The sequence below is a fragment of the Melospiza georgiana genome, chromosome 1 (genome assembly GCF_028018845.1).
Source record: "Melospiza georgiana isolate bMelGeo1 chromosome 1, bMelGeo1.pri, whole genome shotgun sequence".
NCBI lineage: Eukaryota > Metazoa > Chordata > Aves > Passeriformes > Passerellidae > Melospiza > Melospiza georgiana.
Window position 1 is genome coordinate 133,690,550 of NC_080430.1, and position 27,632 is coordinate 133,718,181.

General features: G+C 39.3%; 1 protein-coding gene across 1 annotated transcript; it reads left to right on the top strand.

Annotated features, from left to right (window-relative positions):
- The first annotated feature begins 237 nt into the window (after positions 1 to 237).
- VIRMA (vir like m6A methyltransferase associated) lies at positions 238 to 27,392 on the top strand. Its single transcript, XM_058026860.1, has 24 exons — positions 238 to 318; positions 2,916 to 3,031; positions 3,263 to 3,349; positions 3,710 to 3,758; positions 4,258 to 4,426; positions 5,317 to 5,439; positions 6,247 to 6,549; positions 7,426 to 8,578; positions 9,634 to 10,125; positions 10,872 to 11,026; positions 12,966 to 13,048; positions 13,509 to 13,602; positions 13,739 to 14,283; positions 14,856 to 15,091; positions 15,815 to 16,067; positions 17,620 to 17,837; positions 19,043 to 19,175; positions 19,755 to 19,907; positions 21,575 to 21,735; positions 21,991 to 22,087; positions 23,010 to 23,176; positions 23,330 to 23,661; positions 24,566 to 24,709; positions 25,160 to 27,392. The coding sequence occupies exons 1-24, from the start codon at positions 256 to 258 to the stop codon at positions 25,315 to 25,317; spliced, it is 5,484 nt and encodes a 1,827-aa protein (XP_057882843.1). The 5' UTR covers positions 238 to 255; the 3' UTR covers positions 25,318 to 27,392.
- The last annotated feature ends 240 nt before the right edge of the window (positions 27,393 to 27,632 follow it).

Sequence of the window (27,632 nt, forward strand, 5' to 3'; positions counted from 1 at the left end):
CCCAAGCTCCGTCTCCCCTGACGGCGCAGGGGGCGGCAGGACCCGCCCGGCCCTCGCCCTCAGCCCAGCCCCGCCCCGTCCTCATCTGAACCCCGCCTTCAGCTGCACCCCGCCCTCAGTCCCGCCCCGCCCTCAGTCCCGCCCCGCTCTTAGCCCCGCCCTCAGCCCCGCCCCGCCCTCAGGCCCCCCGCGCCCCGCGCGGCCCGGAAGCGCTCTCGCGCGCGCCGGAAGCGCGTCCCCCGCGGCCCGGCCAAGATGGCGGCGGATGCCGCCACCGAGCTGCTGTTCCTGGACACGTTCAAGCACCAGAGCGCGGAGGTAAAACGGGGTTCGGGTCCGCCTCTCCTCTCACCTCCCTTCCTCTCCTCTCCCTCCTCCGAGGCTGCTGCCGGCGCTCCCTTGCTTGCGCCGGGGCCTCCCGGGAGTGCGGAAGCCCCGCTCGGGCGGGCCCCGGCGGCGGTCGGGCGTGAGCAGCCCCGGGGCTGGTGCCTTCAAGCGGGAGCTGCCGCCTCCTTCCCGCCTCGCCCGACGCGGAGCCTGGCTCGAGCCGCTGTCCTGGCAGCCCGAGGCGCTGCTGGCAGGGGCGGAGGGTGGTGGGAAGCAGCGGGGGTTTGGAGGTGGCGGGGAGTAGAGGCGAGCGGAGAACAAAGGGGATAAGCGTGCTTCGAGGAGGCGATCTCATGGAAGAAGTTGACTTCTGAAGCGGCCGTGCCCTGCCGCTTGTGAGATTCCTGATGCTCTTGTATAGCTGATGACGAGGAGGGATATTTGTGTGTGTGCGAGATATTCCCTTAGATTTGTTCACTTTACACAAAATGAGTGTGTCAGGCTTTTTTGGCCGTGGTAGATCGTGCAGATATTGCACTTTGAGAGTGTTGGGATCCTGAGCATCTTTCAAGCTGCTGATCTTGCAGCAGATTTGTCTGGGGCTGAGCTCCATGTGCCGTTCAGGGAGGAGGAACAGGACTGTTGGGGAAAAGTGATTGTGTGCTTTAGCATGACAAAGACGTTTCAAATTCATACAATAACTGGACTGCGTTTATGGATAGGCATTAAAGAAAGAAAATGGAGTATTTTGAAATGCAATTAAATGAAGTTGAAAAGTTTTTCAGGAGTCTTCTAGCTGTCCAGATTAGCTAGGCCTAAATGTGTTTTTAATTCCACTATTTAGAATAGTGTTAGGTAGGGAGTGCTACCCAGTGTGGGTAGAAACAGTAGCCACTCTTATTCTTCTTCAGGACCCTATGTTCTCTTGTTGAACATTTTTAATATTTTAAAATATTTTTTTATCACTTCCATTCTTACCAGTGGCATTGTCCAAACCTGAACCTCAGTTGTGTTATGTGTTTCTTGAAAGCCTTTTTTATGTTACACTGCTGCTTCTGCCTTGTGGATTATGAGTGTTGCACTGGAACTTACAGTTCTTGGAAAATACTGCTGTGGTTTTGAATAAAATTATTATTTTGGCTTAGCTGTGCAGTTTAACTGCTGTTGAGTTCTGATGTAGGGTCTTTTTTAATGTTTTGTAGGAGAAATGGGTTGAATTCACTTCTTGTTTTGGTGATGTTGATGCATGGCTGTCAGGACATAATCCAGCATCATTTAAAGTGGGATTTCTCTTTATTTGGTGGTGCTCCTGGGGATGAAGCTCCCCAGAGCAGCCCTTCCTCCAGAAATCTGAGTCTCCTGCATGACTCAGATGTTTTTTAGAGGCACAGATGAGCTCCCACAGCCTCCGTCCATGCAGGCTGCACTCAGCCTGTTCTGTTCGTGTGTGTGCTGCCTGTCCTAGCAGGATTCCTTTGGTTCCACCATCCAGCTTCTGACACACCAGCCCACAGGCCAAGCTGTTGTGTTGTGTGCTAAAAAATGTCTGCATCGATTTTTTAGAAGACAGTAACACGTGCCTAAAACCGTATCATAAAAACTGTTTTTAAAATTCCACTTTGTCTGTTTCATTGCTTGCTAGCTTTCTAAAAATTTTAGTACTTGCTTTCTGCTGGTTTCATTGCTTTGATTGTAGTGAAAGAGATAAATTTCAACTGCAGATCAACTTATTTTTTTATTCTTCATTTTTTAGTTGTGTAAATAGACAGATGAGTGGCTTGTGTTTTTTTCCTGTCAGTTTGCTGACTCAGCTTGCTAATTGGAAATGTGATTCTGAGCTTCTCTTAAGAAAGTCTTTATATGTTTACAATTGAACATGAAGTTGCATGTATTGTTTAATGAGCATATATGATAAAATGATGGATAAATGTAATAAGATGTAATGCAGTGAATTTAGTGAGAGAAGATGTCCAGCATTAATTATTTAATAGCTGCTACATGGAAAGTCACTGTAAATTTGATAACTTTCTAGTTTGCTCAAACATCTTTTTGGAAAGTAGAAGAATTCTTTATCCTTGCTGTTTCTGTGTGGTAAACAGAAATGATAAGTGCTAAAGGTTTTCAGGTGTTGCAAAATTGGAAAAATAAGCATCATATGGAAATTTTGTACAGATTTTTGTACTTACTTTTGTAAGTCAGATGTACTGAATTACAATATTGTTATAATTTTTAATATTATATTTGAAATATGAAATTTGATAATGTTTAGAACTACATCATGCATACTTTCTGTCTGGAAAAAACAACCTGTTACTGTTAAAAAGATTCTTGCAAATTAAGGTAGTAAATTAAGTAAATAAACTCAATAGTAACACTTTCTATGAAAAAAATAGTGTCAAATATGTGAAAAATGCTGAGATTATATTAAAAACTATTTTTCAGTATAACAGTGTTTATCAGTGTTTAGCATTTTACAGAATTGAATTTTATTATTAAGATTGCTACATGTTCTGTTAGTAGAGAATACAAGTGCATTATGTGGTTTGATTTTTTACATTTCCTGACTTTGCTTCCTCTTTGTTTTGCAGCAAAGTACCAATATTGACGTGGTTCGATTTCCGTGCGTGGTTTACATCAATGAAGTCCGAGTCATTCCTCCAGGAGTGAGAGCTCACACAAGTTTGCCTGACAACAGGGCTTATGGGTAAGTGACAGACACCAGGTATCAGATTCAGGAAAATCTTCCTCTTATTGTTCTGCTGAACTTTTGTATCTCAGTAGACCTTCCTACATAAAAATGTAAAATGTATTTATGTGTTTGCTGAACATGTAATTATTTTCGGGCGTTCCTTAAACAGTACAATTTTGTGGTAGTCCTGCTTACTCTGATAAGGAATTAACATCTAATTTAATTTTACTTTCATTCTGTTCCTAGAGAGACATCCCCCCATTCATTTCAACTGGACTTGTTTTTCAACAATGTCAGCAAGCCAAGTGCCCCTGTTTTTGATCGGCTGGGAAGGTAAGTTCCTTCAAGATTAGTGTGTGACTTCATTATCTACCTTTTCTTCCTGAAAATTTTTATAGTGCAGAGAATGTGCAATAGAAAATCCTCTATCTCCTATGAGTTTCAGGTTTGCTTTGGATTTTGCTAGTTTGTAGGGAAGGACAGAGGTTTATGCTAAAGTAAGAAAAATTTCTGTTATTTTTAAATTTACAGAGCCCGTATATATTAATGCAAGGAATTCTGTAGAAAGAAGTGATTTTTCTTTCTTGTATGTATTTGTTCAGTGTTTTATTGTTGACTTGTGTGATTAGTATTGCTGTGTTTTACTTCTGCTTTGTATTAAGGAAAAATGACTTTGTATCTTTCATTTAACAGCCTTGAATATGATGAAAACACTTCAATTATTTTCAGGCCCAATGCAAAGGTAATGCAGTGCGATTTAAACCTCCTCTTTCCCCCTGTCATTTAGGTGTAAATATGGTTTCAGGTGGTGTGTTAGCACTGTATAAAGGGATTTTTGTTTCAAACCTTATCCTGGAACCTGCTTGTAGTTTAGATACTCTTTAGAGTTTTCTTGTGGTTTTTCGTATTGTCTTTTGATTTTTTTGTTTGTTGGGTTTTTTTCATTAATAGGCTGTAGTGGATCCAGCATCTAGTCAATGTATGTGCTGCAAGGAATTTAATGCTTTTGGAGAAAGATTATTTGTTGCAGTGATTGATGTGTTTAATGTGTTCTCAGTTTTCAAAATGTGGGATAAAGAGGTATTTTAATGTTGAATTTTTCTTTTGGCTTTTATGCAGATACAGATACAATGATGCTAGAGTAACTGTTTTGGAGTTGTGGAGTTGTCTTTAAGTGCTTTTTTTTTTCCCTTCTTTTTTTTTTATTCCTTTTATTTTTTTTTTTTTTGAAAAACCAACAGGTCAACACAGATGGATTGGTTCTTAGAGGGTGGTACAACTGTCTGACTTTGGCAATATATGGCTCAGTTGACAGGGTAATAACTCATGAGAGAGAGTCACCTCCTCCACCACCCCCTCCGCCTCCACCTCCCCAGCAGCAGCCTGGATTGAAAAGGAATCCAAAACATGGTGAGTCTTGGGAGAAGAAAGAGATTTTTTTTCTTTTACAAATCAGTGTTACAGTATCCCATGTGAAAAACAAATCCCCAAATCTTCCACATTTTAGATTACAGTGGCTTTCATTTTTCTTAGCTGTGTCTTTAGTTTCATATTTTTTTCTAGATTTATATTGAATGGTTTTAAGTAGTCTCATCCAGTGCTTTTATGAGAGTGGTTTATTTGATGTGTTGCTAGTTACTTTGGATGGTAAAAATGCAGTTTAACTTGTGTGAACTCATTGTAATGTAGCTGATTGGAATATTAAAAAAAAACTGATTAAAATATTATTAAAGTCATAAGAAAATTTCACAATTGTAATTAACTTTGCTTATCTGACTTGTGTAAAATACATTACAGAGGAGTGCTCTGCGCTGGTTTTGGAACAGCCATGAATAGACTCCATGGTCAAATTCCTGCTTCAGTTTTTGTTGTAGATTTAAAATTAGAACTATTGTTCAAAGTATGGCTGGAAGACTGCAAAATTTGCATACTATATGCAGTAAAAGACAATTGTAAACTGTAAAAACCAGTTGAGTAAAATGTGAACTTTTTTTAAAGCAATTCAGATATTATTGATAGAGTTACAGTATGAGTAGAGTAATCGGCATTACTCATATAAGTTTGAAACGAGTATTATATTAAAAAATAAGCTTGTTTATTGATGTAGTTCTTGTTTACATCAAAAATTACTTCATCAAAAGTGACTTTAGAAAGTTGTCTCTTGTAATGCAGAATATAGATAAAGTAAAAGCTGGGCAATTGTGTTCCCCTGTCAAAAATAGCCCTGAAGCCCAAAAACTTTCTGCTTTTATTCCTGAGGTTTCATTAAGTGCAAGTTTTTACTTTCCCAATAAATATAGTTGATGGAGAGAAAGAGGACCAATTCAATGGCAGTCCTCCAAGACCACAGCCCAGGGGACCAAGGACACCTCCAGGCCCTCCTCCTCCTGATGATGATGAGGATGAACCCATGCCAGTGTCAGGTACAATGAGAAGAGACTGTGTTTTATTTGCTGCACATCACTGCTTAGAGGAGGCAGAATTCTGTGTTCCTGCCCAGTGTGAAGTTTCTTATCTGCTGTTACTTCTGCTGGACAGATTCAGTTTTAGGAAAGGGATTTGGAGAAAAATAGGCTTTGGGTTTGTTCATTTGCATCATTTTTAAAGATAGTAGATTGGGAATATTGGCTGTTAACCAATGCACTGTTAAACATGCTGCTTGTGTTTTATCTGGGTGTTCTGTTGAGTCTGGTACCCATTGCCCTTCTGCATTATTCTGCAGCATCTGCCAAATTACCCAGTCTCTGTATTGCTCAGAAGTGTCAAGAACTCTTTGTATTCATAGTCTTGCTGAACTAAGTGATTGTGTTCAGTCAAATCACGAGAAGATTTTCAAAATGCTTTTTTTGCATCTGTAGTGTATGTGGTGCAGTAAAAAATACATACTGCCATTAAAGACAATAAAATATTTTAGCAAAAAATAAAAGGAGAGCTGAGGAGAATCTCTTTTATTGTATGCAGAGGAAACATGGTGACAAAGGATGTGTAAAAAGCTGAGGTAGTTAATGACTTCTTTGCCTCAGTCTTTAGTAGGAAAAGCAGTTACTCTCCAGGCACCCTGGGCTGGAAGTCACATACAGGGAGCTGAATGAACCCTCAGTAATCAAGGAGGGAATGGTCAGGCCAAGTGTATGGGGCCAGATGGGTCCTATTCATAGGGCCAGTCCTAGTTAATATCTTTGGATTTCAGGGAAGTGCTCTTATATCTGAAACTTTGTATCTGTTTTTAGTGGTTGGGGAAAAAGAAGATGATGTGGACCACAGGGAGGATTACTTTGAGCCGATTTCTCCTGATCGAACGTCCGTTCACCAAGAAAGCCAGTACTCGGACGATGGAGAGGTAGAGGAAGATCAGCCAGAGGAAGGGGATGATGATGATGATGTGGATGTTGAGGAGGAGGAGGATGAGGACGACGATGATGATGACGATGATGATGGTCATACAGTAGAGAGTATTGCTGATGAGGAAGAAGAAGAGGAGGAGGAAGATGATGAAGATGAAGAAGAGGGCGAAGAGGAGGAAGAAGGTGATGGTAAGTTGAAGAGTTTAGAAAAAAAAATAGAGGTTTATGAAATTTTGATGGCAGTACCTGCATGAGTATGTGCAAGGGAACTGAATTTTTTTCCCTTAGTGTCCTGGTTTGGGGCAAATTTGGGAGAAAACCTCCAAAGGGGGCCCTTCCAGAAATCAAACCCACACAGCCCCTCCCCTCAGCTTCTTTGGGAAGGATTCCTCAGAGAGAAGTGGAAAGAACCTGTTTATTTAACAGGCACAGCACCCCCACCCAGCATCACCCTAGGACACTTGGTTATTGCAACATTGCCTTATTTGTGGTGCTGGCATCTCTCAAGAGCAGTATCTTGCTGTCGAATATTTATTCCTTTATAGTAAAACTTTCTATAAATAGAGGAAAATAGATACAGTTGTATAGGTGAGAATGAATATTCAATCTTGTTATGTTTTGTTTTAAAATGTAGGAAAGTGGTGAAAGACTATTTCTTAAGCAAAAACCATGTGAAGTAGTTTATATAATATATTTAATTGTCATCTTCTTGTATTATTTAAAGATCCCACCCATGTCTATGCAGAAATTGCAGGCTAGAAGTGTTTTTATAGGTGCAATCACTGGAAGAAAATTGGACAATATAGTTGTAGTAATGTGTATTCTAGTTAAACTTCTTGCTTTATACATTCTTTTAAGTGACTCCATTATTACATAAATGCCTGTCAGGTGGGGCTTTCACTCATATCTTGACAGAGAAGGCTTTTTGTATGTTAGTGTGTGGTTGTTCTCTAGCTAATAATATTTGTGTAAAATGAATCACTACTTGTATTTGGAAGATATTCTCTGCAGTTATGAATTGTTTTATTCATAACTGATTTGGTAACTTAATCTTTCTCTTTTTAGGAGATGATGGCTATGAGCAGATTTCAAGTGATGAAGATGTAATTGCTGATCTAGAACGTGAAACATTTAAGTATCCAAGCTTTGATATTGAATATACTCCTGAGGATCTGGCATCTGTGCCTCCTGTGACATATGAACCTTTTGAAAAGGAACTTGGACCGCTTTTATACTTCAGCTGCCCTTACAAGACTGTATTTGAAAATGAAGTTGCTAAAATAAAGGATCAAGACACAGAAAAAGAAAATTCGGGGGCAGTGGAAGGCTCAGTTAAATTAACTGAACTGTTGGAATTATATCAAGAGGAAAGGGGTGCAAAGTGGGTCACGGCATTAGAAGAAATTCCAAGTTTAATAGTTAAAGAATTGAGCTACCTGCTGGTGAAAGACACAAAGCAAGACTATATTACCCAGCTAGTAGACTGGACCCTGCAGGCTTTAAACCTTCAGGTGGCTCTCAAGCAGCCCATTGCTTTGAACGTTCGACAGCTCAAAGCTGGGACAAAGTTGGTGTCTTCATTAGCAGAATGTGGGACTCAAGGAATAACAGCACTCTTGCAGGCAGGAGTGATAAATGTGTTGTTTGAACTGTTGTTTGCAGATCATGTATCATCCTCCCTTAAACTTAATGCTTTTAAAGCGTTGGATAGTGTCATTAGTATGACTGAGGGAATGGAGATGTTTCTAAGAGGTGGCACAGATGTACATGAAAAAAGTGGTTATCAGAAACTCCTGGAACTCATACTGTTAGATCAGACTGTGCGAGTTGTTACAGCTGGTTCTGCAATTCTCCAGAAATGCCACTTCTACGAGATTCTGTCAGACATTAAAAAGGTGGTGGATCAGTTAGCAGAGAGCACTCCTCCTCTTCCTAATCACACAGAGCCAGAACAGGACCAGGATTTGGCAGGACTTGAAAGAACCAACCAAGAATATGAAAATGATGTGGAGGCTCCTATGGATATGGATCATCTTTTGGAATCGTCTAATATAAGCGAAGGAGAGATGGAAAAACTTGTTAGTCTTCTTGAAGAGATCTTCCATTTGATGGAAACTGCTCCTCATACAATGATTCAGCCCCCTGTGAAATCTTTCCCAACCATGGCACGCATTACAGGCCCTCCAGAAAGGGATGATCCTTACCCTGTCCTGTTTAGGTACAGCACTTGTGAATTCAATTTCTACAGTGTGTTTCCTCTAGCTTGATTGAAATTCATTTCAGGAGTGACTTTGAGATATTTCACTTAATTCTTTCTTGGAAGATTCTAGATTGTCGATATCAAGTCTGAGAGAGTTTGATAAGTTAATGTGCCTGTTATTTTGTTGGCTTTTGATCATCCTAGAATGCACCTAGCCTGAAGTTAACATCCTTATTACTCTTTTTTAATCTCTTTATTGCTGGTAATGTGCTCACCCTTCAGTTGCATTCGTAGATGCTGGCCAGTTATGCTTAGTGCTGTCCAGTTTGAAAGTGGTTGTAATTCTAGAGTGTTCCATTTGTTATCTTTGAACACAACTATGTGTATGGATAAAATAGGTCTGGAATTCCTCAGTCTGGATGTTGAGGTGGCAAGATGCAAACTGGTCTCAGATTGATGAAAAAGTCATGCAGTTGTGTCACTGTGCTCACTTTCACAGCACAAGCAGAGGAGCTGAGGCTTGCCTGCCTTCAGCCAGTTAAAACATCTCATGGGTTCTTACTCTGTTAGCAAGTTTCTATCTAGAAAGTATTTCTGTAAATGCTGACAGATTTCTTTGGTAGCAGTGGTGTAGGTCATGGCTGAATATAGGCATCTACATGCAAAGAGTCTTCAAAAATTGCTGCTAGAAATGCTATAATGATTGATTTCCTAGCACATTTAAAACATTGAATCTGACATTGATGATGATTCAGATGCAGTAAATTTAATAAAATACAGTGTCCTGTTTTGTGTGTAGATATAATTGAGGTTTTTATTGTTTGAGTTTTTTTAATGGGGATCAGAATTTTAGGACTTATTTCTTGTAAATATAATAGCAATTACATTTTGTAAGGTTTAAATTTTTTACTGCTTCATAATTAGTTATTATTTCTTGTAGTCCACAGACCAATAAGTACTGAAGCTAGGAGGTACATAGTTTTATATGAAGTGTTGAAAAATATTTGTAGCACTGCTGATTATTTTCCTGATTTTGGTTTTTTTGTTGTTGTTTTTTTTTTTTTTTTTTCCAGATATCTTCATAGTCACCATTTCTTGGAATGCATTACTTTGCTACTGTCTCTTCCAGTGACAGGTGCACATCCAGGTGTGCTCCAGGCTATCCGAGATATATTGCGTTTCCTGGCACAGTCACAGAAGGGTCTTCTTTTCTTTATTTCTGAGCATGAAGCAACAAACTTGTTGGTTAGAGCACTTTGTCAGTTTTCTGACCCAGATCAAGAGGAAGGTCTGCAGTCAGATGGTGCCAACGAGGATCCTTTTGCCCTGTGGCTCCTGCATTCAACGCAGACGTTACAGTGCATTTCAGAATTGTTCTGCCACTTCCAGCGGTGCACAGCCAGCGAGGAGACTGACCACTCAGATCTGCTGGGAACACTTCACAATCTTTACTTGATCACCTTTAACCCTGTAGGAAGATCTGCTGTGGCTCATGTATTCAGTCTGGAAAAAAATCTCCAAAGTCTTATTACTTTAATGGAGTACTATTCCAAAGAAGCTTTGGGGTAATGTATTCATTTATTTATTTCCTTTAGTTTTTTAATTTTAAAAGTATCTATCTTTTATAAATAATTCTATAAATCTAAAATTTCCTTTAAATCCTGATGTTTTTATTTAAAGCCAAAACAACTTTTAAGTGGAAGCATGTAATACAAAATCAGGCCTGTCATTTGTATTCGAGTACTTAACACCCCAAATCTGTGTAGGTCATCAACAAAGTTCTTGTAATATATGTAGAGCAAACTTTTGATTATGTGGAAAAATCAGTAGGTAGGGAGTTTTTATTCAAGCTTAAAATGTTGTCTGTGAAACAAGTAAAAAGTTTGACTGGGTATGGAGAGTACTGCACGCTACTCTGGGGTGGGAATATCTCAATTCTTCAAGTTCTTGTAGATGTTAAATGCAGTCATTGTTTTCTCTGGACAGGCAGTTGTACTACTTTAGGTAGCAGTGATTTTAAAATATTTGTGAAACAGATAGTTACATAAAAATATTTGCAAGCCACTTGACTGGAACTCATGGTTTGTTGATGCTGAAATGAATATGAATGTGTATAATGTGGCAGAAATTGTTCACTTGCCAAAAAATAGGAGGAAATTGTTTGGGTTTCTTTCATTGATAATTATATGGGGCAATCCTTGTTGAAGGTAAAAGTTATGTAGGTAGATTTTTAGGGGTCAAATAATGAAAATCTAACAGATATCCATTTGTGTTAGCTGAGATCTAAAGGAAAACCTTGTTGTTGTTTCAGAGACTCAAAGTCTAAGAAGTCAGTGGCTTATAATTACGCCTGCATCCTTGTTTTGCTGGTGGTACAATCTTCCAGTGATGTCCAAATGCTGGAACAGCACTCAGCACCTCTGCTGAAGCTCTGTAAAGCAGATGAAAATAACACCAAGTTGCAAGGTATAGTGTGTGTAATTATCAACTGAATTGTTTGAATGTATAGAAGAAATTTTTTTTATGTGCATAATTAGTGCTTTACAGTTGTCTGGCTTGGATAATGAAATTACTTCTGCAGTTGCATCTGATTAGTTGAGTCACTGAGATAATGTGCAATTTTTTTCTGTTAATGAGAGTTAAATAGGAAATACTTATAGTTAGTTTTTTTTCAAGTAAAATGGCTACCATGAATTCTGGATAATTACAGGAAATTTGAAATTATTCAAACTGTGTTGATAATAGGAGAACAAATTTCTGTAGAAGTGGACTAACTAGTCAGTGAGCTGAGTCTTAGTTTTGTTTACTATTGCTATTGCTGTGGTTTAACCCCCACTGGACACTGAGTACCACACCACTGTTGCTCACCCTGCCACCCACCCCAGTGGGATGAGGAAGAGAATCAGGGAAAAACAAGTAAAACTCCTGGATTGAGATAAGAAGTTAAATAATTGAAAAAAAAAAAAAAAGTAATACTAATAGTACTAATGATAACAATAGTAATAATTGTAAAAAAAAAGGAGAGAATAGATAAAACCCAAGAAAACAAGTGATGCACAGTGCAATTGCCCACCTGCTGATCAATGCCCAGCCCCTCCCCAAGCAGGGATCATCCACTGCTGGGCAACTCTCCCAGTTTTCATACTGAACATGACATCCTATGGTCTGGAATATCCCTTTGGACAGTTTGGGTCTATTCTTCTGGCTGTGCTCCCTCCCAACTTCTTGTGCAGCTCCTCATTCACAGAGCATGAGACACTGGAAATCCTTGACTTAGGGTAAGCACTGACTTAGGGTTAGCAACAGCCAAAACATCAGTGTGTTATCAGTGTTATTCTCATGCTGAATCCAAAACACAGCACTGAACAACAACTAGGAGCAAAACAAGCTCTATCCCATCTGGAACCAGGACAGTGATGTAGTCTGACAGAATCTTTACTACTAAATAATCCTGGGACTGTTTCAAGGCACCTAGGCCAGCTGACATGGAATAGTCCATGTTACCCCGTTACTCCATCTTTTGATGTCCAAGCTGTGTCTTGGTGTCTTCCCAGCTTGTGTTGACTTACAGATCAGGCCTGGGACACAGAAAAATCCTGCTGGAGACTATTCTGACCCCTGAACATTGAGACTCTGATGTCCAAAGTTGTGCTCTGCACTGGTTAACCCACTCATATAGACATACCAATAATCTCCTCCAAAACTTAAATGCACTGAAAGAAATCAGAGTTCTTCAAAGTTTTAGCTTAAATCTCTCCTCTTCATGCTCTTATTTTTGCTCCTCACCTGACCACTTTATGAGAACCAGATCTAGCTTTTTAAACCAAATCATGAAATCAGTCTGAGTCATCAATTTATATGCACTTGATCTTCATGTTTTTGTAAATGTGTTCAGGAGTAATGGTTTTTAAATCTTTAAATGTCTTATCCCAGGAATTTGGGACTTTCAGGTTGTTCTAGACTAAGAGAGAGACTGATAATCTGTAACGACTTCTAGCATGAGTGAGTGCAGGGCAGAGGTTGGCTCTAATTGGGCACTTAATAGAAGTTTTGTGCTTAGTTTGTAATAACCTGTGCTTTACATTAAGGGGAATGTGTTTTGGTTCTTTTCTTTAGCTTACAGTGCCCCTGAGTGTCTTTTGTAAAAAATGATCTGATTACAGATAATGAGATGAAAATTTTCTTCAGATTGACTTGAGCCAAATTTTGTCAGTGTGCATAATATATATTGCCTGTTCTGGAGTTCTGGTTTTGTTGATGCTTTTCAGCTGGCTACAGCTGCGCTAAATGCCCCACAAATTTCGCGCTTGGCTTTAGTGCATATTGTGTAAATTAGGTACATTTTGATTGGAAAAGGTTTTATGATCATAAATTCGCTGACTTAAGTCTTTTGTTTTTTCCCCAGAGCTCAGCAAGTGGCTGGAACCTTTGAAAAATCTTCGATTTGAAATAAATTGTATTCCAAATCTTATTGAATATATCAAACAGGTCAGTAAAATATAGGTAGATGTTATCTTTATTTATGTTCTATAATCTTAGACCTTTTGTAATCTGAGGTTTTGTCTTAGATATGTACTAACATATTTAAAAATACATACTGTTATCCAAAAGAGATGTTTCTATTAAAGCTTATGATCTAGGCTGGGTCTTGCATTGTTATATTTATTGAAACGAAATCTAAGGTAAATATATGATGCAAAGATCTAATTATTTAAATCTTTGAGCTTCCTGTAAAACACAATGCAAATGTTGTTGCTCTTTTTTTTAGTTTCTGCCTTAATTATAACTGCTTACCAAAAGGTGAAATAGTTAAACTTAAATTTTGTGACACACAGTAACTAAGTAGAGAATTTGAATTCTGTAGCATGAGTATACTGCAGCAAGCAGTATACTCATGAAGTCCTTCCTTGTAATATAGGCTCATTCCTTTTTTCTTTTCTCCTAAAAGAATATTGACAGTTTGATGACTCCAGATGGAGTTGGTCTTCCCACTGCACTTCGTGTTCTCTGTCATATTGCATGTCCACCGCCTATGGTAGAAGGTATGGCTGATGGATTTGTACAGGTTAAAGTACAAATCTTAGTTTTCTGAGTCTTCTACTTAAACCTGACTAAAGTGTAACTGTGATTACCCAGGAGAAATTAGAAATACAGAAATATTATTTCTTTTCTGTATAGGTCAACAGAAAGACCTTAAGTGGAATCTTGCAGTTATTCAGCTCTTCTCTTCCGAGGGAATGGACACCTTCATCCGGGTGTTACAGAAGCTGAACAGCATCCTTATTCAGCCTTGGCGACTCCATGTCAACATGGGCACCACGCTGCACAGAGTCACTACTATTTCCATGGCCCGCTGTACACTGACTCTGCTTAAAACAATGCTGACAGAGCTCCTGAGGGGAGGCTCCTTTGAATTCAAGGACATGCGTGTTCCTGCAGCACTCGTCTCCTTACACATGCTCCTCTGCTCTATTCCGCTCTCAGGCCGCTTAGACAGCGATGAACAAAAAATCCAGAATGACATTGTTGATGTCTTACTGACTTTTACACAAGGAGTTAATGAAAAACTTACCATTTCTGAGGAAACTTTGGCAAACAATACTTGGTCTCTAATGCTGAAGGAAGTTCTCTCATCAATTTTGAGAATTCCTGAAGGCTTTTTCTCTGGACTTATACTGCTTTCAGAGTTGTTGCCTCTTCCACTGCCCATGCAGACTACTCAGGTATAACCGAGATGTATTCAGTTTTTAAAGAATTTTTATTACTTATATATAACGCTTTGACCATTTTTGTAATGGTGGAAAGAACAGATGTGTGAAAGGATGAATTAAAGTTGCAGTAAAGCATTTGGGCTCGCACAGACTCTTTGTAGATAAGTCTTTTTCAGCAGAAACAAAATTGGTATTATTTGGAGCATTTTTCCTAAGTTAGCAGTCATATGTTGTTCTTTTGTCACTTGTGAGATTATCTAGACTCCTGTTACTGAAATGACTGTCTCTGAAGCTTTTAATTTAACTCTGAATGCTGAACTTGGTATATTAAGGCTCTTCTTTCTTTAGTCATGGATCTTGAATTTGTTATCTTTATTAAGTAAGCATAAAAAGTGTGTGGCAATCCATGCTCCTGAAAGAATACCTAATTTGGTGGCTCGTGCGCTGTCATCTGGTGACAATGAAAATGGCATTCCAGATTTTTAATGAAGACAGTAGTCGTACTTTGTTTATACATTGTGATAGAATTCAGATTTTATCATAATAATTGACAGGTAGAACCCTCGTGCCCTTCTGTTGTGCAGGTAATTGAAGCCCATGATATTGCAGTGGCCCTGAACACCAGGAAGCTGTGGAGCATGCACCTCCACGTGCAGGCCAAGCTGATCCAGGAGATCGTTCGCTCTTTCTCCAGCTCGTCCTGCCAGCCCATTCAGCACATGTTGAGGAGGATTTGTGTTCAGCTCTGTGACTTGGCTTCACCTACTGCTCTGCTCATCATGAGGACAGTATTGGATCTAATTGTAGAAGACCTGCAAAGGTATTTTTGTTTTCTCTTGCAAAGATTTTGTTGATGAACTGTTAAATTCACCTTGTTTCTGCACAGTAGATTTAGCAGGAGGAAAATACTTTTGGAAATAATATGCATTATGGGCTGAACAAATTCTCATTCCAGTGCTATATGCTGTTGTGTCCTGATAATGCTTAAGGTTGCCAGAGAACCAGCTCATACCTCTAGGTTTTGATGTAGACAGTTTCATGTTGCATGTTTATGGTAAGTATTTCAGGAAGATTTTCTTCAGGTTGGCTTTGCAAAGCCTCATCTTTCCTATAAAGAGCTTTTAAGGACCTGTATGACATAAATAAGAAGAGCAGGCCAGTAAAGTTTGCTGTACTGGGATTACATATGTGTTGTAGATGTTTGTAAACCAGTGGAAGTTGAATGATACAGGTTCAGAGGGTTTTGAAACTGAGTGCTCTTTCTTTAAAACATAATTATCCCCTTAGATACTGTTTACATAACAGCATATTTATCTTATGCAATTACATACCCTACAGTATATTAAATGCACAGTAGATTAATTAATGATGTGACCAGAAGTTCTTTAGTGAAAGTTGAGCAGTAAGTAAATGGAACTGTAAGTTTAAGTATGCAAACTAGGTGAATTTTTTCTAAAATTATATGACTCCTGTGATGGTTGTTTTTATAGTTTCTTAGATCACTTTAAACCAGCTTTTTCACAGTGCACTGATACCCTTTCAGCAACACAGAAGACAAAGAGAAGCAGTACACTGGACAGACCACTCGACTGCTTGCTTTATTGGATGCCCTGGCTTCACATAAAGCTTGTAAATTGGCTATTCTGCATCTTATCAATGGAACTACTAAGGGAGATGAAAAGTATGGAGAGGTTTTCCAGGAGCTCTTGGCTTTGATGCGATCAGCTGGGGACAATGTCACTCATCAGCAGTGTTCTGAATATGTAACTTCCCTTTTGCAGTCCCTCTGTGATCAGGTATTGGCTATATTTAATGCATAATGTGTGTTGATTGTTGTAGGAGAAAAATTAAATGAGATTGTTTCTTAAGTACCTCTCTTTTTCCAAAATTAAAAAAAAATAACATTGTTAAAACACAAAAAGTGTGCATGGTTTAGGCTAGTTTGGCAGATATGCTGTCTTCTTGCTCTTGAATGTGAATACTTTCCATTTTATGACATGTCTTCTGCATTATGTGCACTGTTCTGGCAGCTCATTAGAGACCAGAAACTGAATGGCACAAAGATTTCCTGTCCCATCAACTGAGAGAGGGATACCATTTCTCCTTGTGGGCCACTGACAAATCTTGAGTTGTCACTGTTCACTTCTTACCTAGTTAAATAAATATGTATCTCTTAGTGATCTAACTGAAACCTCTTGAAAATGTATTCCAAATATAATGATATGTATGCTATGCTGGTACTGTAGAACTCCTCCATTAAAAAAAAACCCAGTAGTTGGTAGAGCAAGGTAAGAAATGCTCGTTGAAAGCTGATTCATAGACTGGCCCTGTAGTTTTTAATTAATGTGTGCACAGATTTGCATGCCATCATTTGTCTCACTAGTGCATGTATTTATTTGATCCAGTGCTTCCTCAGTTACACAAAAGACATGTGGATGTTGTTGGTCAGTAGAGACAATCAGCCATTTGCATATAAACAAGATATCTCTGTCCATACAAAATCGTTGGGAAAATCAATCTTATTTTATTTTATGTAAAACACGGAAGTGACAGAAGGTCCTAAACTTCATAGGTGGTGTCTGCAGCCTCTTAGTTTTCACAGAACCTTAGAATCAAAGCATATCTTGAATTGAAGGGGACCCATAAGGATCATCAAGTCTAACTCCCCACCCTTCACAGGAATATCTAAAACTAAACCATGACTAAGAGTGTCGTGCAGATGCTCTCTGAACTCTGACAGGCTTGGTGCCTAATCACTTCCCTGAGGACCCTGTTCCAGTGACTGACCAGCCTCCCAGTGAAGAACCTTTTCCTGATGTCCAACCTGAATGTCCCTTGATGCAGCTTCATTCCATTTCCCTGTGTCCTGTGGCTGGTCAGCAGAGAGAGGAGAGCACCTGCCCCTCTCCTGTTCCCTTAAGGCACATGTAGATTGCTATGAGGTCACCCCTCAGCATTCTCTTTTCCAGCTGAACCAGCCAAGGAACTTCAGCCTCTTTGACCAGTGAGATTTTTGAGATTGAGAGACACATTGACTACCTAGGCAGGAAACTGTGTATGTTATCCAGTGACTATTGGGCTTTAATTTTAGCTCTGCTACAATATTTCAGAATTTGAAGCTTTTATGTTTCAGAAATAAATAATAGTTTGTAACCCTTAACAGGACTGAACGAAAAAGATATTCTAGATTAGTATTTTGCTGGTCACTAATAACTGAAAAAGTGGAATAAGATGATAGAGGGATAGTTGAAAGAACCCAGTGCTTCTGACTTCATGTATGTATGGTTTATATTTACTGCAGGCATATAGAATGCATTTTTACTATATGTATAACAATAATTCTTTTAGGATATTGCACTTATTTTACCAAGTTCATCAGAAGGCTCTGTGTCTGAATTAGAGCAGCTTTCCAACTCCTTACCAAGCAAAGAGCTGATGCCCTTAATTTGTGACTGTCTGATGGAAACATTAACGAATTCTGAGAGCAGTTACAGCTGTCTGCTGACATGCATCCGAACAATGATGTTCCTTACAGAGCATGACTATGGCTTCTACCACTTGAAGAGGTATGGTATTTTATGGTATCACTGACAACTTGAAATTATTTTAAAACTGTAGTGTGGAATAATTTTTTACATGTTTAGTCGAAAATGTTGAGGATCAGGCATCTAAGCTTTTGTTTGTCATTGGGGCTTCTGTGTTTTACTCAGTATTTTGGTCTTCCTTCACACTCTGAATAATTTCTGCAGTATGCATATGGAAGCACTGAGTTTCAAGAAGGAGACAAAGCATTTGAAACAGGTTTGTACACTCTGTTTCCCCACTCCAAGGCTGGAGGATTAGAATGAGATGTAGTGTTCTTGTTCTTTCCCTTTTGAGACACTCAAAGAGCTCTCATCTGGAACACTAGAGAGCTGTCTGTAATTCCTGTCTTTTTAGGGGATTCAGTTTGCACTTCCCCGAGTGTTCTGATCTCCAGACAATTAAGGCTTTAGCAATTAGTTGGTTTTTTTTTTCCACACTATTTTTGTTCACTCACTTTGAACAGAATATACATGTATTGGACAACATGTTGTTTTGCTACTTGATTCTTTGTCCTGTATTTGGACCTGTTTCTGTTTGCTGAAGTTGAAGTGCAGAGGCAAAAAGGTGAGGTTTGCAGAGAGAAAAAGGAGCCTTGTCAATATAAGGTGGTTCAAAACACTTTACAAGATGCAAGAAGCCATAAAACGACCAATTAAAAATTAGCAAGTTACAGATGCTGTTCTCACATCTTAGAGATGCTGGATCCCATGTGTCCAGCTGTCAGCTTCAGTGCACAGCCTTGCTATTTCTGTTCATGTTGCCTTTACAGTTTGTTTTCTGCAGTTAGGCATCAGGGGATGGAGTGAAATTGTAGCTGCAAGCATGATCCTGCTTCATACATAAGGTCCTTGTGCAAGCACATATTTCTGTACTTCAGTCCCTTTTCTGCCAAAGATGAAATTGTGATGTCTTGAATGTTTTGGAGCTAGTATATATAGCTGTATATATATAGCTGTGCACTCTGAAATATCTGCAGATGTTCTCACCGGACAGTACTGGTGAAAACAGGAGTCTAGTGTGGAGAAAATAATGAAGCTCCAGCTTTGTAATCAAGGCTGAACTTGATAATTGTAAAATTTGCCAGGTTTATTTTGCATATATGCCATTTTCTTCTAACCAGTTATGGTGGAACAGTCACAGTGTATGTACTAACAAAGTATTTGCTCTCTTTTTGTTTTAAAACCAGCTCTCTAAGAAAGCACAGCAATGCTCTGTACACTGTATTGAAGCGAGTGATAACTAGTTTCAGCAAAGACACAGGTGAACTGGCCTCTTCATTTTTGGATTTTATGCGACAGATTCTGAACTCTGATACGCTGGTAAGCAAATATGTATTGAATGCTTGAACTCAGCTGCATTTTCTGAAATCTGCAGTGTGAGACATGCTCAGGAACAATTATTTCAGAAAGCAGTTGATTCTGCAGATTGCTGGGTGGGGCTTGTCCATCAGTAATGTTAGTGCCATCTTTAGTTTTTAATGAAATGTGTGAAAGCTGGGCAGGGATGTATGTTTAGTAAGTAAGAGGGGTTTTCAGAAGGAAGAAAGGCATATCTATTCACACTGATTTCCTAAGTGAATAGTGTGCTCTGGTGTCCCACTTTTAGATTCACAGCATCCTGTTAGAGAGCTGCTGTACTGATGTGTAGTATAGAAAAAACTATAGAATCTGTGATACAGACCTCATCTAGTACAGGAAAGGGTTGCATTCATCTTGATGCAGTACATAAACTTGCTTGTTGAAGTGTACTTTGTTAAAATAATTTACATCGTATATTTTTAAATCAAGAGAACTCATTTTGCTAATTTGCTCTAATGTGTGTTAGAATTCAAAGGGGTTTGCAGTCCAGAAGTGCTGAACATTTATGAGTACTCACTCCCTAACTGTCAAATATTTTAGGGATGTTGTGGAGATGAGGGAAGCCTTATGGAAACAGATGGATCCCATTCAGGCAGAACGCTGGGTCTTACCACTGCAGAGTTAAAACATCTACTACAAAACAAAGAAGAAACCCCAGAAAGCCTGCTTCTTGATCTGGAGAAACATGTTATGGTAAAAGAGTTCAAATAATCAAGTTGATATTGCAGTTTTCTGTTAGCACATCCTATTAGCCAGGCAGTTGATGGTGTCATGGAAGGCAGCACATACCTACAAGCAAAGGGTGTGGGGTAGTGGTGAAGCAGATTGTTAATGCAATACACAGCAGGAACCCCAGCTTAGCAGTGGCTCAGTGTTACTGGTGACTGGTAAGTGGAATTAATACTCGGGGCTGGATATTGCTGGGCGTTTTCATCTGAGGCCTGAACAATAGATACCTTTTCAGTGAGTTTGTGGATGCCAGTAGGATGGGGGGAGTGACTAATCTGACATACAACAAAGCCTCAATCCAGAGAGATCTCAGTAAATGCTTTAGGATTGATTTAGCAGAAAGTTTGTGTGGTTCATTAGGAAAAATGCAAACGTCTGCAGTGAAACAGGATAGTCCCATGCCTCGTTGCAGGCTGGGCTGACAGGGGCTGGGTGGTTGTGTTGGGTGATAGGTTACAGGTGGGCCAACAGTGAGGGGTCACTAGAAACAGGTGAGTGAGTGTGTTCTCAGCCATCCTGGAAGGAGCATGGTCAGCACAGCCAGGGGCCTTGTTGTGTCCCACCACGGGATGCTGCTGAGCTCTCATGTGAGTGTTGTGTTCACCTGTGACCAGCTTTGCCCTCTCACCAGTTCTAGAGAGGCCTGGGGAAACTGGAGAGGGTTCCACCAAGGTGCTCAGGGACCTAAAGAACATTTGCTAGATAGAGAGGAGGAAGAAGCTGGGCTTGTTTAGCCTGGTGAAGAGGGCTCAGGAACTATTTCACAGTTTGCCACAGCTGTTTGGGAAAATATTAACAAAGATGGTGGAATCAAACCTCTTTTGGTAATTCCAGATGATAAATCAAGGGGCAATGCCCCCAAATTGTGGCTTCAGAGGTTCAGGTTGACATTAGGAAACAAAAAGTTACCCACTGAGAGAGAAGGAGAGTGAAGCACTGAACAAGTCAGTGGGGCTCTGGGCTCTGTGACTGGAACTTTTTTTTAGATATGACTGGATAAAGTTATGGCTGACTTGACCTGGCTTTGATGATAGTCCTGCTTCAAGCTGTGATGTTGTGGACTGGACTAGAGGACATGCAGAATTCAATGCATCCAACTTTTCTGTGATTATAATTGCAAACTTAACTCTGATATTCAGAGTGATTCTGTGTACCTGGTGGCAGCCATGCAATAGATATCTAATTTAAGAGAGTCCATGAAACAGCTGCTCCACAGCTGTTGATCACAAATGCCTTTCAAGTGCTTTATTCCCTCCTGTCCCTTCCCTGGCTGCCTACATCTATTAACTAAGAGATTAAAAAGCCAAAGTTGTTCTGAATGAGGAACAGCAGACACAGGACATTGGAATGCTTTAATAGAGAGCTTCTTAAATAAAACCCGGGGCAGTGTCTTCCTTGGGACTGTTATAAAGGATATTGCATCAGTTGGGAATGGAACCTAGGTGCATGGTATGTTTAGTACCACACCTAGGAGCTTTCTGCTGTTGTTTGTGTACTCAAGTGTCTTACTTTCACTATTTGTGGCTGGGTAGACTGTTGCGTAGTAACTCCACCTTTTTTAATAAATAAGCAAAACATTATTCCTTCTGTGCAGAGGGGAGAAAATTCTGATTTGTTCTGTGTTGACATAGGATCGTTCTAAGGAAGATGATGGCCTTGAATCCTTGCTGGACAACATTGTTGGAGTAAGGCAGATGTTGGAGTCAGCAGGTGATTCTTGTCCACTGAGTGACCAAGATGTTGAGCCTACTCTTTCAGCACCAGACTCTCTTCAGAACTTGTTTAACAACAGGTAAAATGGTTGAGTGTGTCAGCAGTGATTTATTTGTGAAAACTGAGTATTTTATGCATACGTAAATTAAGTATATTAAAAACAGGATCTAAAGAGCACTGTTGTCACTACTACCCACGAGTCCCAATGTATCTAATGTCATGTGAGTATCAAGAGTAGGGCAGCAGTGTTCACCCCGGGTCCTGTGGTGCTGTGTATGCTTGCAGGTGGTTGTGGTTCATAACCAAGCAGGCCTTTGGCCTTGTTCTGTTGTAGGACTACGTACGTGTTGGCAGATGTGATGGATGACCAGCTGAAGTCCATGTGGTTCTCACCCTTTCAGGCTGAAGAAATAGACACTGACCTAGATATGGTAAAAGGCTTCATTAGTGTATCTGAAGTGGTTTTAAAAATGAGGGTTAATCTGAACTAGTAGCATCAGAAATTCATGTGGCCAAATGGATTATTTTCCTGAGCTCACCTTTCTAACTTGACCCAGATAGAGAGGTTCATTTGTTAAAGGGGTTATCAAATGCTTTCAGATTGACTTGGAAGCTGCTACAAAATTGGGATCTTTTGCAGTACCCTAGGGGAACAGTTGCTGTGTCAGTCTCAAATTGCTTTTGCACTGCTCTTGAGGCTTTTCATCAGTTTGTATTAAAGGAAGAAAATAATGTTAATTAGTTTCTTTTCCTTGCTTGTCTTCTATTATTGCAGTAATATCCACAAGAGCCTCATAGGTTCACTTTTTTTTATTTAAATATTTGCTCTGAGGTTACAGAAGGGGGAAATGTGGAAGTAGTAAATGAAACTACCTGCACAAAAGCTTTTCACAGTTTTTGAAACTTCTGGATTATAAACTTGAACACTAATAATGAAAAATACAGTAACATTCTGAGTTTTTTAGAACTAAGGAATTGGCAGTGTCTTAATTTCTTGTGTGAGAAACAATCAGTTTCTGTTGACTTCATTGCATTAATTCCCTTTTAGTTTTACTTTTTTAATTTACATGCAAAGATAGTTGTGGTTTAATTTCCTTAGCAAAACCAAAACTGTATAAAAGTGACATTAATAAATTTATAGAGCTCTATCTTAAGCAAGAGAATTTTCAACTGTGGGTCATTAAGTGGCAAGATAGGTGTTCATATTTGAGAGCTATGCCCTTCACTCCTTTTGTGTTCAGATCTATCAAGATAATTTTGCTGCAGCTGTGCTGCGTTTTTTGTTACTACTGCTCTTTTTTTTTTTTTTGGAGGTGCTAGTAATGATGTTTTGATTAAATTCTCTCTTTAAAGGTAAAAGTTGACTTAATTGAACTGTCAGAGAAGGGCTGCAGTGACTTTGACTTGCAGGCTGAATTGGAGAGGTCATTTTTGTCAGAACCATCATCTCCTGGACGCACAAAAACCACAAAAGGGTTCAAGCTTGGCAAGCACAAGCATGAGACCTTCATAACTTCAAGGTAAAATGAACTTAATGAGTTAACAGTGTCTTCAGCATTGATTTGTATGTTATCAAATGTCAGATACCTTTCAAATTGCATCTCCAGTATGGAGAATGCCTGACCATCAGTAGTACAGTGTTACATTAACTAAATCATGGTTTGTCACGACAGTGGGAAATCTGAGTACATAGAGCCTGCAAAGAGAGCTCATGTTGTGCCACCACCCAGAGGAAGAGGAAGGGGAGGATTTGGACAAGGAATTCGACCACACGATATCTTCCGTCAGAGGAAACAGAACACAAGCAGGCCACCCTCCATGCATGTGGATGATTTTGTGGCTGCAGAGAGCAAAGAAGTGGTTGCTCCAGATGGGATACCACCAGCCAAAAGGCCACCAAAAGTGTCACAGAAGATTTCTTCGCGTGGTGGATTCTCAGGGAACCGTGGAGGACGAGGAGCTTTTCACAGTCAGAACAGGTTCTTTACACCACCTGCTTCAAAAGGTGTGTTGGTTCCTGTATTAGAACTGGAGTTGATGCATGCTAAAATTGCTTCAGTAATACTAACCCAATTTCCTAGCAGTTTATCGTCCCCCGTGTGAGATCTTCCTGAAGCAGTGTTGTTGCAATGAGTTGTTTAGCACCAGGAAAGGTTCTCTTGAAGGTGAGAACCTCCAAAGCTGTAGATAGCTAATTTGAGAGAGGCCATTAAACAACTGCTTCACAGCCTGTTGATCACAAATGCCTTTCAAGTGAAACAAGGCTGTGAATTCCCATGCTGCCTTTCTGCCTCTCTTTTACAAAAGGAGTCAGCTGTTTCAGCAACTCTTGGAATGCTTCCCTGCCTTTTGTGACATGTAGTTACTGAGATCAAACACCACAATACATATTTGGGTTAAAATGAGGGTTTGGAATAAAAGGATGGAAGATCCTGACAGGAATACGATGCAATCTTCAGTGAACCTGGAGATTGTAACCTGAAGAGTGTTAAATTTCTTTCATACATATTCAAGATTGCATTCCTTTTCCTTCCATCCCATAATTAGGGCAAGTCCTTGCAAAGTAGAAGCAGAAAATACTTCTATTCATAAAGTTATAAATACTAGAATTTATTTCACCACAAAATCTGAAAGTATAACAGTTTGTCTTGATACGCTAGATAATGTGAATTCTTTTCAACTTGAGTCCTTGCCTGATAAATAGATCGGTTCCCTCATTCTGTGCACAATAACTTGTAGACTTCAAGCTGGAATACTGCAGGTATGTTGATACAGAGTATCTTTATCTATTTGAATTGTATAAATATTATGTTACCACCCTGAGTATTGTGAAGATTCAAATGGGAAAAAAACCCCCAAACCCAGTGATGTTTGCTCAACAGTGCGTTGGTTTTTCTCTCCCTATCTAGGAAATTACAGTCGTCGTGAAGGTGCTCGAGGCTCAAGTTGGAGTGCACAGAGTACGCCCAGGGGAACCTACAATGACAGTAGAGGTGGTCAAAGCAATTTTAACAGGGGTCCACTGCCACCACTGAGACCATTAAGTTCAGCAGGTACATGGTATTCATATGGGCATCGAACTATAGAGAATTCCTTGAATTTCATTTTTGCTTTACAAATGAAACCATGCAAGGATGCTGCAGACACCTTGAAATTCAGCAAATGTTTTAAGCATATGTGAACAGTTGTCAGTGAGACCATGTCAAATGCACGCTTTCGTACGAGCTGCCCTGTAACCCATAAAACTTGCTGAATTGAACACTTGATCGCAGAATCTTAATTTTGCACTCAGACTTTTGTCATTCGATTCTCTTCGTACCTCCATGGTAATCATAGCGCAATTAAAGCAGCAGTGCTTGCCTAAAAGAAAAGTGAAAATTAAAAGGAGGAAACAGACGCTGTTTGTATCTCATCCTGGTTTTGTTTCTTACGCTATGGCAGCAGCTACTCCGCCTAGGGCTTTTTTTTTTTTTCCAACTGAGTATACTTTTCTTTGCTTTAAGGCTACCGACCGAGTCCTCGCGATCGTGCGTCCAGAGGCCGTGGAGGAATTGGACCGTCCTGGACAAGTGCTAATAGTAGTAGCAGTGGTGGCTCAAGAGGGAAATTTGTTAGTGGAGGCAGTGGAAGAGGCCGTCATGTACGTTCCTTCACACGATAGAATAAGACCCAGTGGTGGAACAGCTCAACCTTGTGGACTTCTGTGAAGATGACAAAGAAAGCAGCGTCACTAACGGACCAATTCAGTTTCTGGTATCTGGAGGACACCAAGAGAATATTTTTGTCCGAAGAAAAAGCTTTTGTTTGATACAAGAATTGAAATTTCAATAAAATTCAAGACTTTTTGTGTACAATTGTAAATTTTTTGTTCCTTTTGAAAGAATGTTTCAGTTTTTTTGTGGATTTCAGTAGACTATACTCAGTAAAGCACCTCTTTCAGTTAAGACTTGAAGAACTTCTTAAATATTCATTGTGCCAAAAGAAAGGTGCAAGTGTTTTGTGTGTGACTTATTACTGCAAGAAAATTAAAAAATATGTATGTAAGGCAATTTTGGTTTTTTTTTCTCTCAGGTTTAGAGCCGTTAGTCCTCTTTTCCTTTGTTACTTTATTAGCCAGTCTGGGTTATTAATCAATGAGGTGTGTCTGCCAGGAGGTGCAGTAGCCAGTGATGGAAGGAAGAATAACTGAAAATAATTAATCTGTTAAAGTATACAAATGTCAATGTAATTTATGTAGGTTTTGTTGTACATCTTGGGAAACAAGATTAGAAACTTCTAAGTCCCACACCAGGCAAAATCTGAATAAAGTCTGTCACTAACTTCAGGAAGAATAAGTCAACATTCCATCATTTACTTTACAACTCCAGCTCATGCATTAGGAGGACAGGAGTTATTTGACTGGAAAGCAGCATATACTTTCAGTTAAAAAGCAAATACTCATACCCTTAGAGTACCTGGAGTTAATTTGTTCCCTCCCTCTCCTCTGCCTAACATAGTTGAGAAGAGGGCAGAGACACAGGTGTGTAACCTGAGCCAACATTTAGTCTATAAAGAACTGGAGTTTTGTTCCTGTGATTAGACTGAGATACAGTGCAAAGAGAAGAAGGAGGAGTAGGAATTCATAAAGAAATATCACTACTCGATTAAATTCTGAATTAATTTTCATATTGAATTCAGTGAAGTAAGGTTTTATGTGTTTGCATTCCTTTGGGCTCCGTGGGTTTCATAGAATTAACAGATTTTCAGTAGCCATTGCATTTTTGGACAGGGTGGGGTAGCCTAAAGGCCACATGCAATATTTGCAAATGAGCTCCACTGTAAGACTTAGTTTGATTTTCACTTATGCTTGGTCTGTTGACACTACAGAAGTGCTAAAGAGGGGTCTTACTCTACTTAAATACTGCCTGTATCGTATTTCAAGTGTTTCTAAAGTATGGTATTATGTTAAATTGACATTTTTTTACCTCTATACTGCCTGACTAAATTAAGTAGGTTTTTCATTTGATAGACAGAAGGCCCCTATTAGCTGTATTTTTCCTGCATGGAGACTCTGAGACTGTCCCACTGCCTGGGAGGTGATTGAATAACCAGTGAAAGTGGGGAACGCCCATGAACTGACTGGGTTCACCTGTGGGGAGCAATATCGGTTCTTAAAGGGTTGAACCTTGTTTAAAATAACATGGACAGATTTGGATTGGAAGCTAAACAATTTTCTGAATGGTAAAATACGAGGGAGATGTAATTTTACTAATAATGACTAAAATGGGTGGAGCTTTCACAGGCATTACTGTTATTAATGCTATTTTTTTAAGGAGCACTGCATAAATATTTTTAAAGCTGACTCACTCCTTTATACCATGTGTTTAAGGTGGTTATTTTTTTAGAATTTTACTGTTTTCAAAACTAGCAGGGATATAAATAATTTGATTTCTGTCAGGGAATTTGAAATGAAAAGTAAAGTATCAAGCATGGAATAAATATATAAATATTCAGTACTGGTTCTTCAAAGTTTAAAATATACAGCATGTCACATTAGAAATTTTTAGACTAGGAGGAAATAAAGGGTTGGTTACAATGGTGTGTGAAAGCTATGTAAATTTAAACTTGAAAAAAGAAGTGTGTGTATATTATTGTTTTTGGTTTTTTTTACTATTGAATTTAGTTCTGTGACCCTTCAATACAAAGTGGTTCCTTTCATGGATAAATTCAGCATGAAACAATGCTATTTAAAACTCAGGTGTTACTTGGTTTGCTTTTTAAAATGAGATTGCTACCATAAGTAAATAACACTTCAAAGAAGTGTTCAATTTTGCTTTTGATACTCTGGCTAAAAGACATTTTCAGGTTTTGTTTCCTGACTGGAACACCAGGAAGTGGCTAACTTCAGAGAGTCCTGTGCTGACTTGATGAGCAGAACACTGGGAGGAGAGTGAGTGAGGCAGAAAAGATCTCCAATGCAGCATGGACAGACAAAGG

Bases quoted from the DNA above. Each gene is read 5' to 3' on its own strand.
- VIRMA (XM_058026860.1), top strand. From the start codon at position 256: ATGGCGGCGGATGCCGCCACCGAGCTGCTGTTCCTGGACACGTTCAAG. The intron at 6,550-7,425 runs GTAAGTTGAAGA...TTCTCTTTTTAG, and splicing joins AGAGGAGGAAGAAGGTGATG to GAGATGATGGCTATGAGCAG. The intron at 19,908-21,574 runs GTAAAAGAGTTC...GTGTTGACATAG, and splicing joins ATCTGGAGAAACATGTTATG to GATCGTTCTAAGGAAGATGA.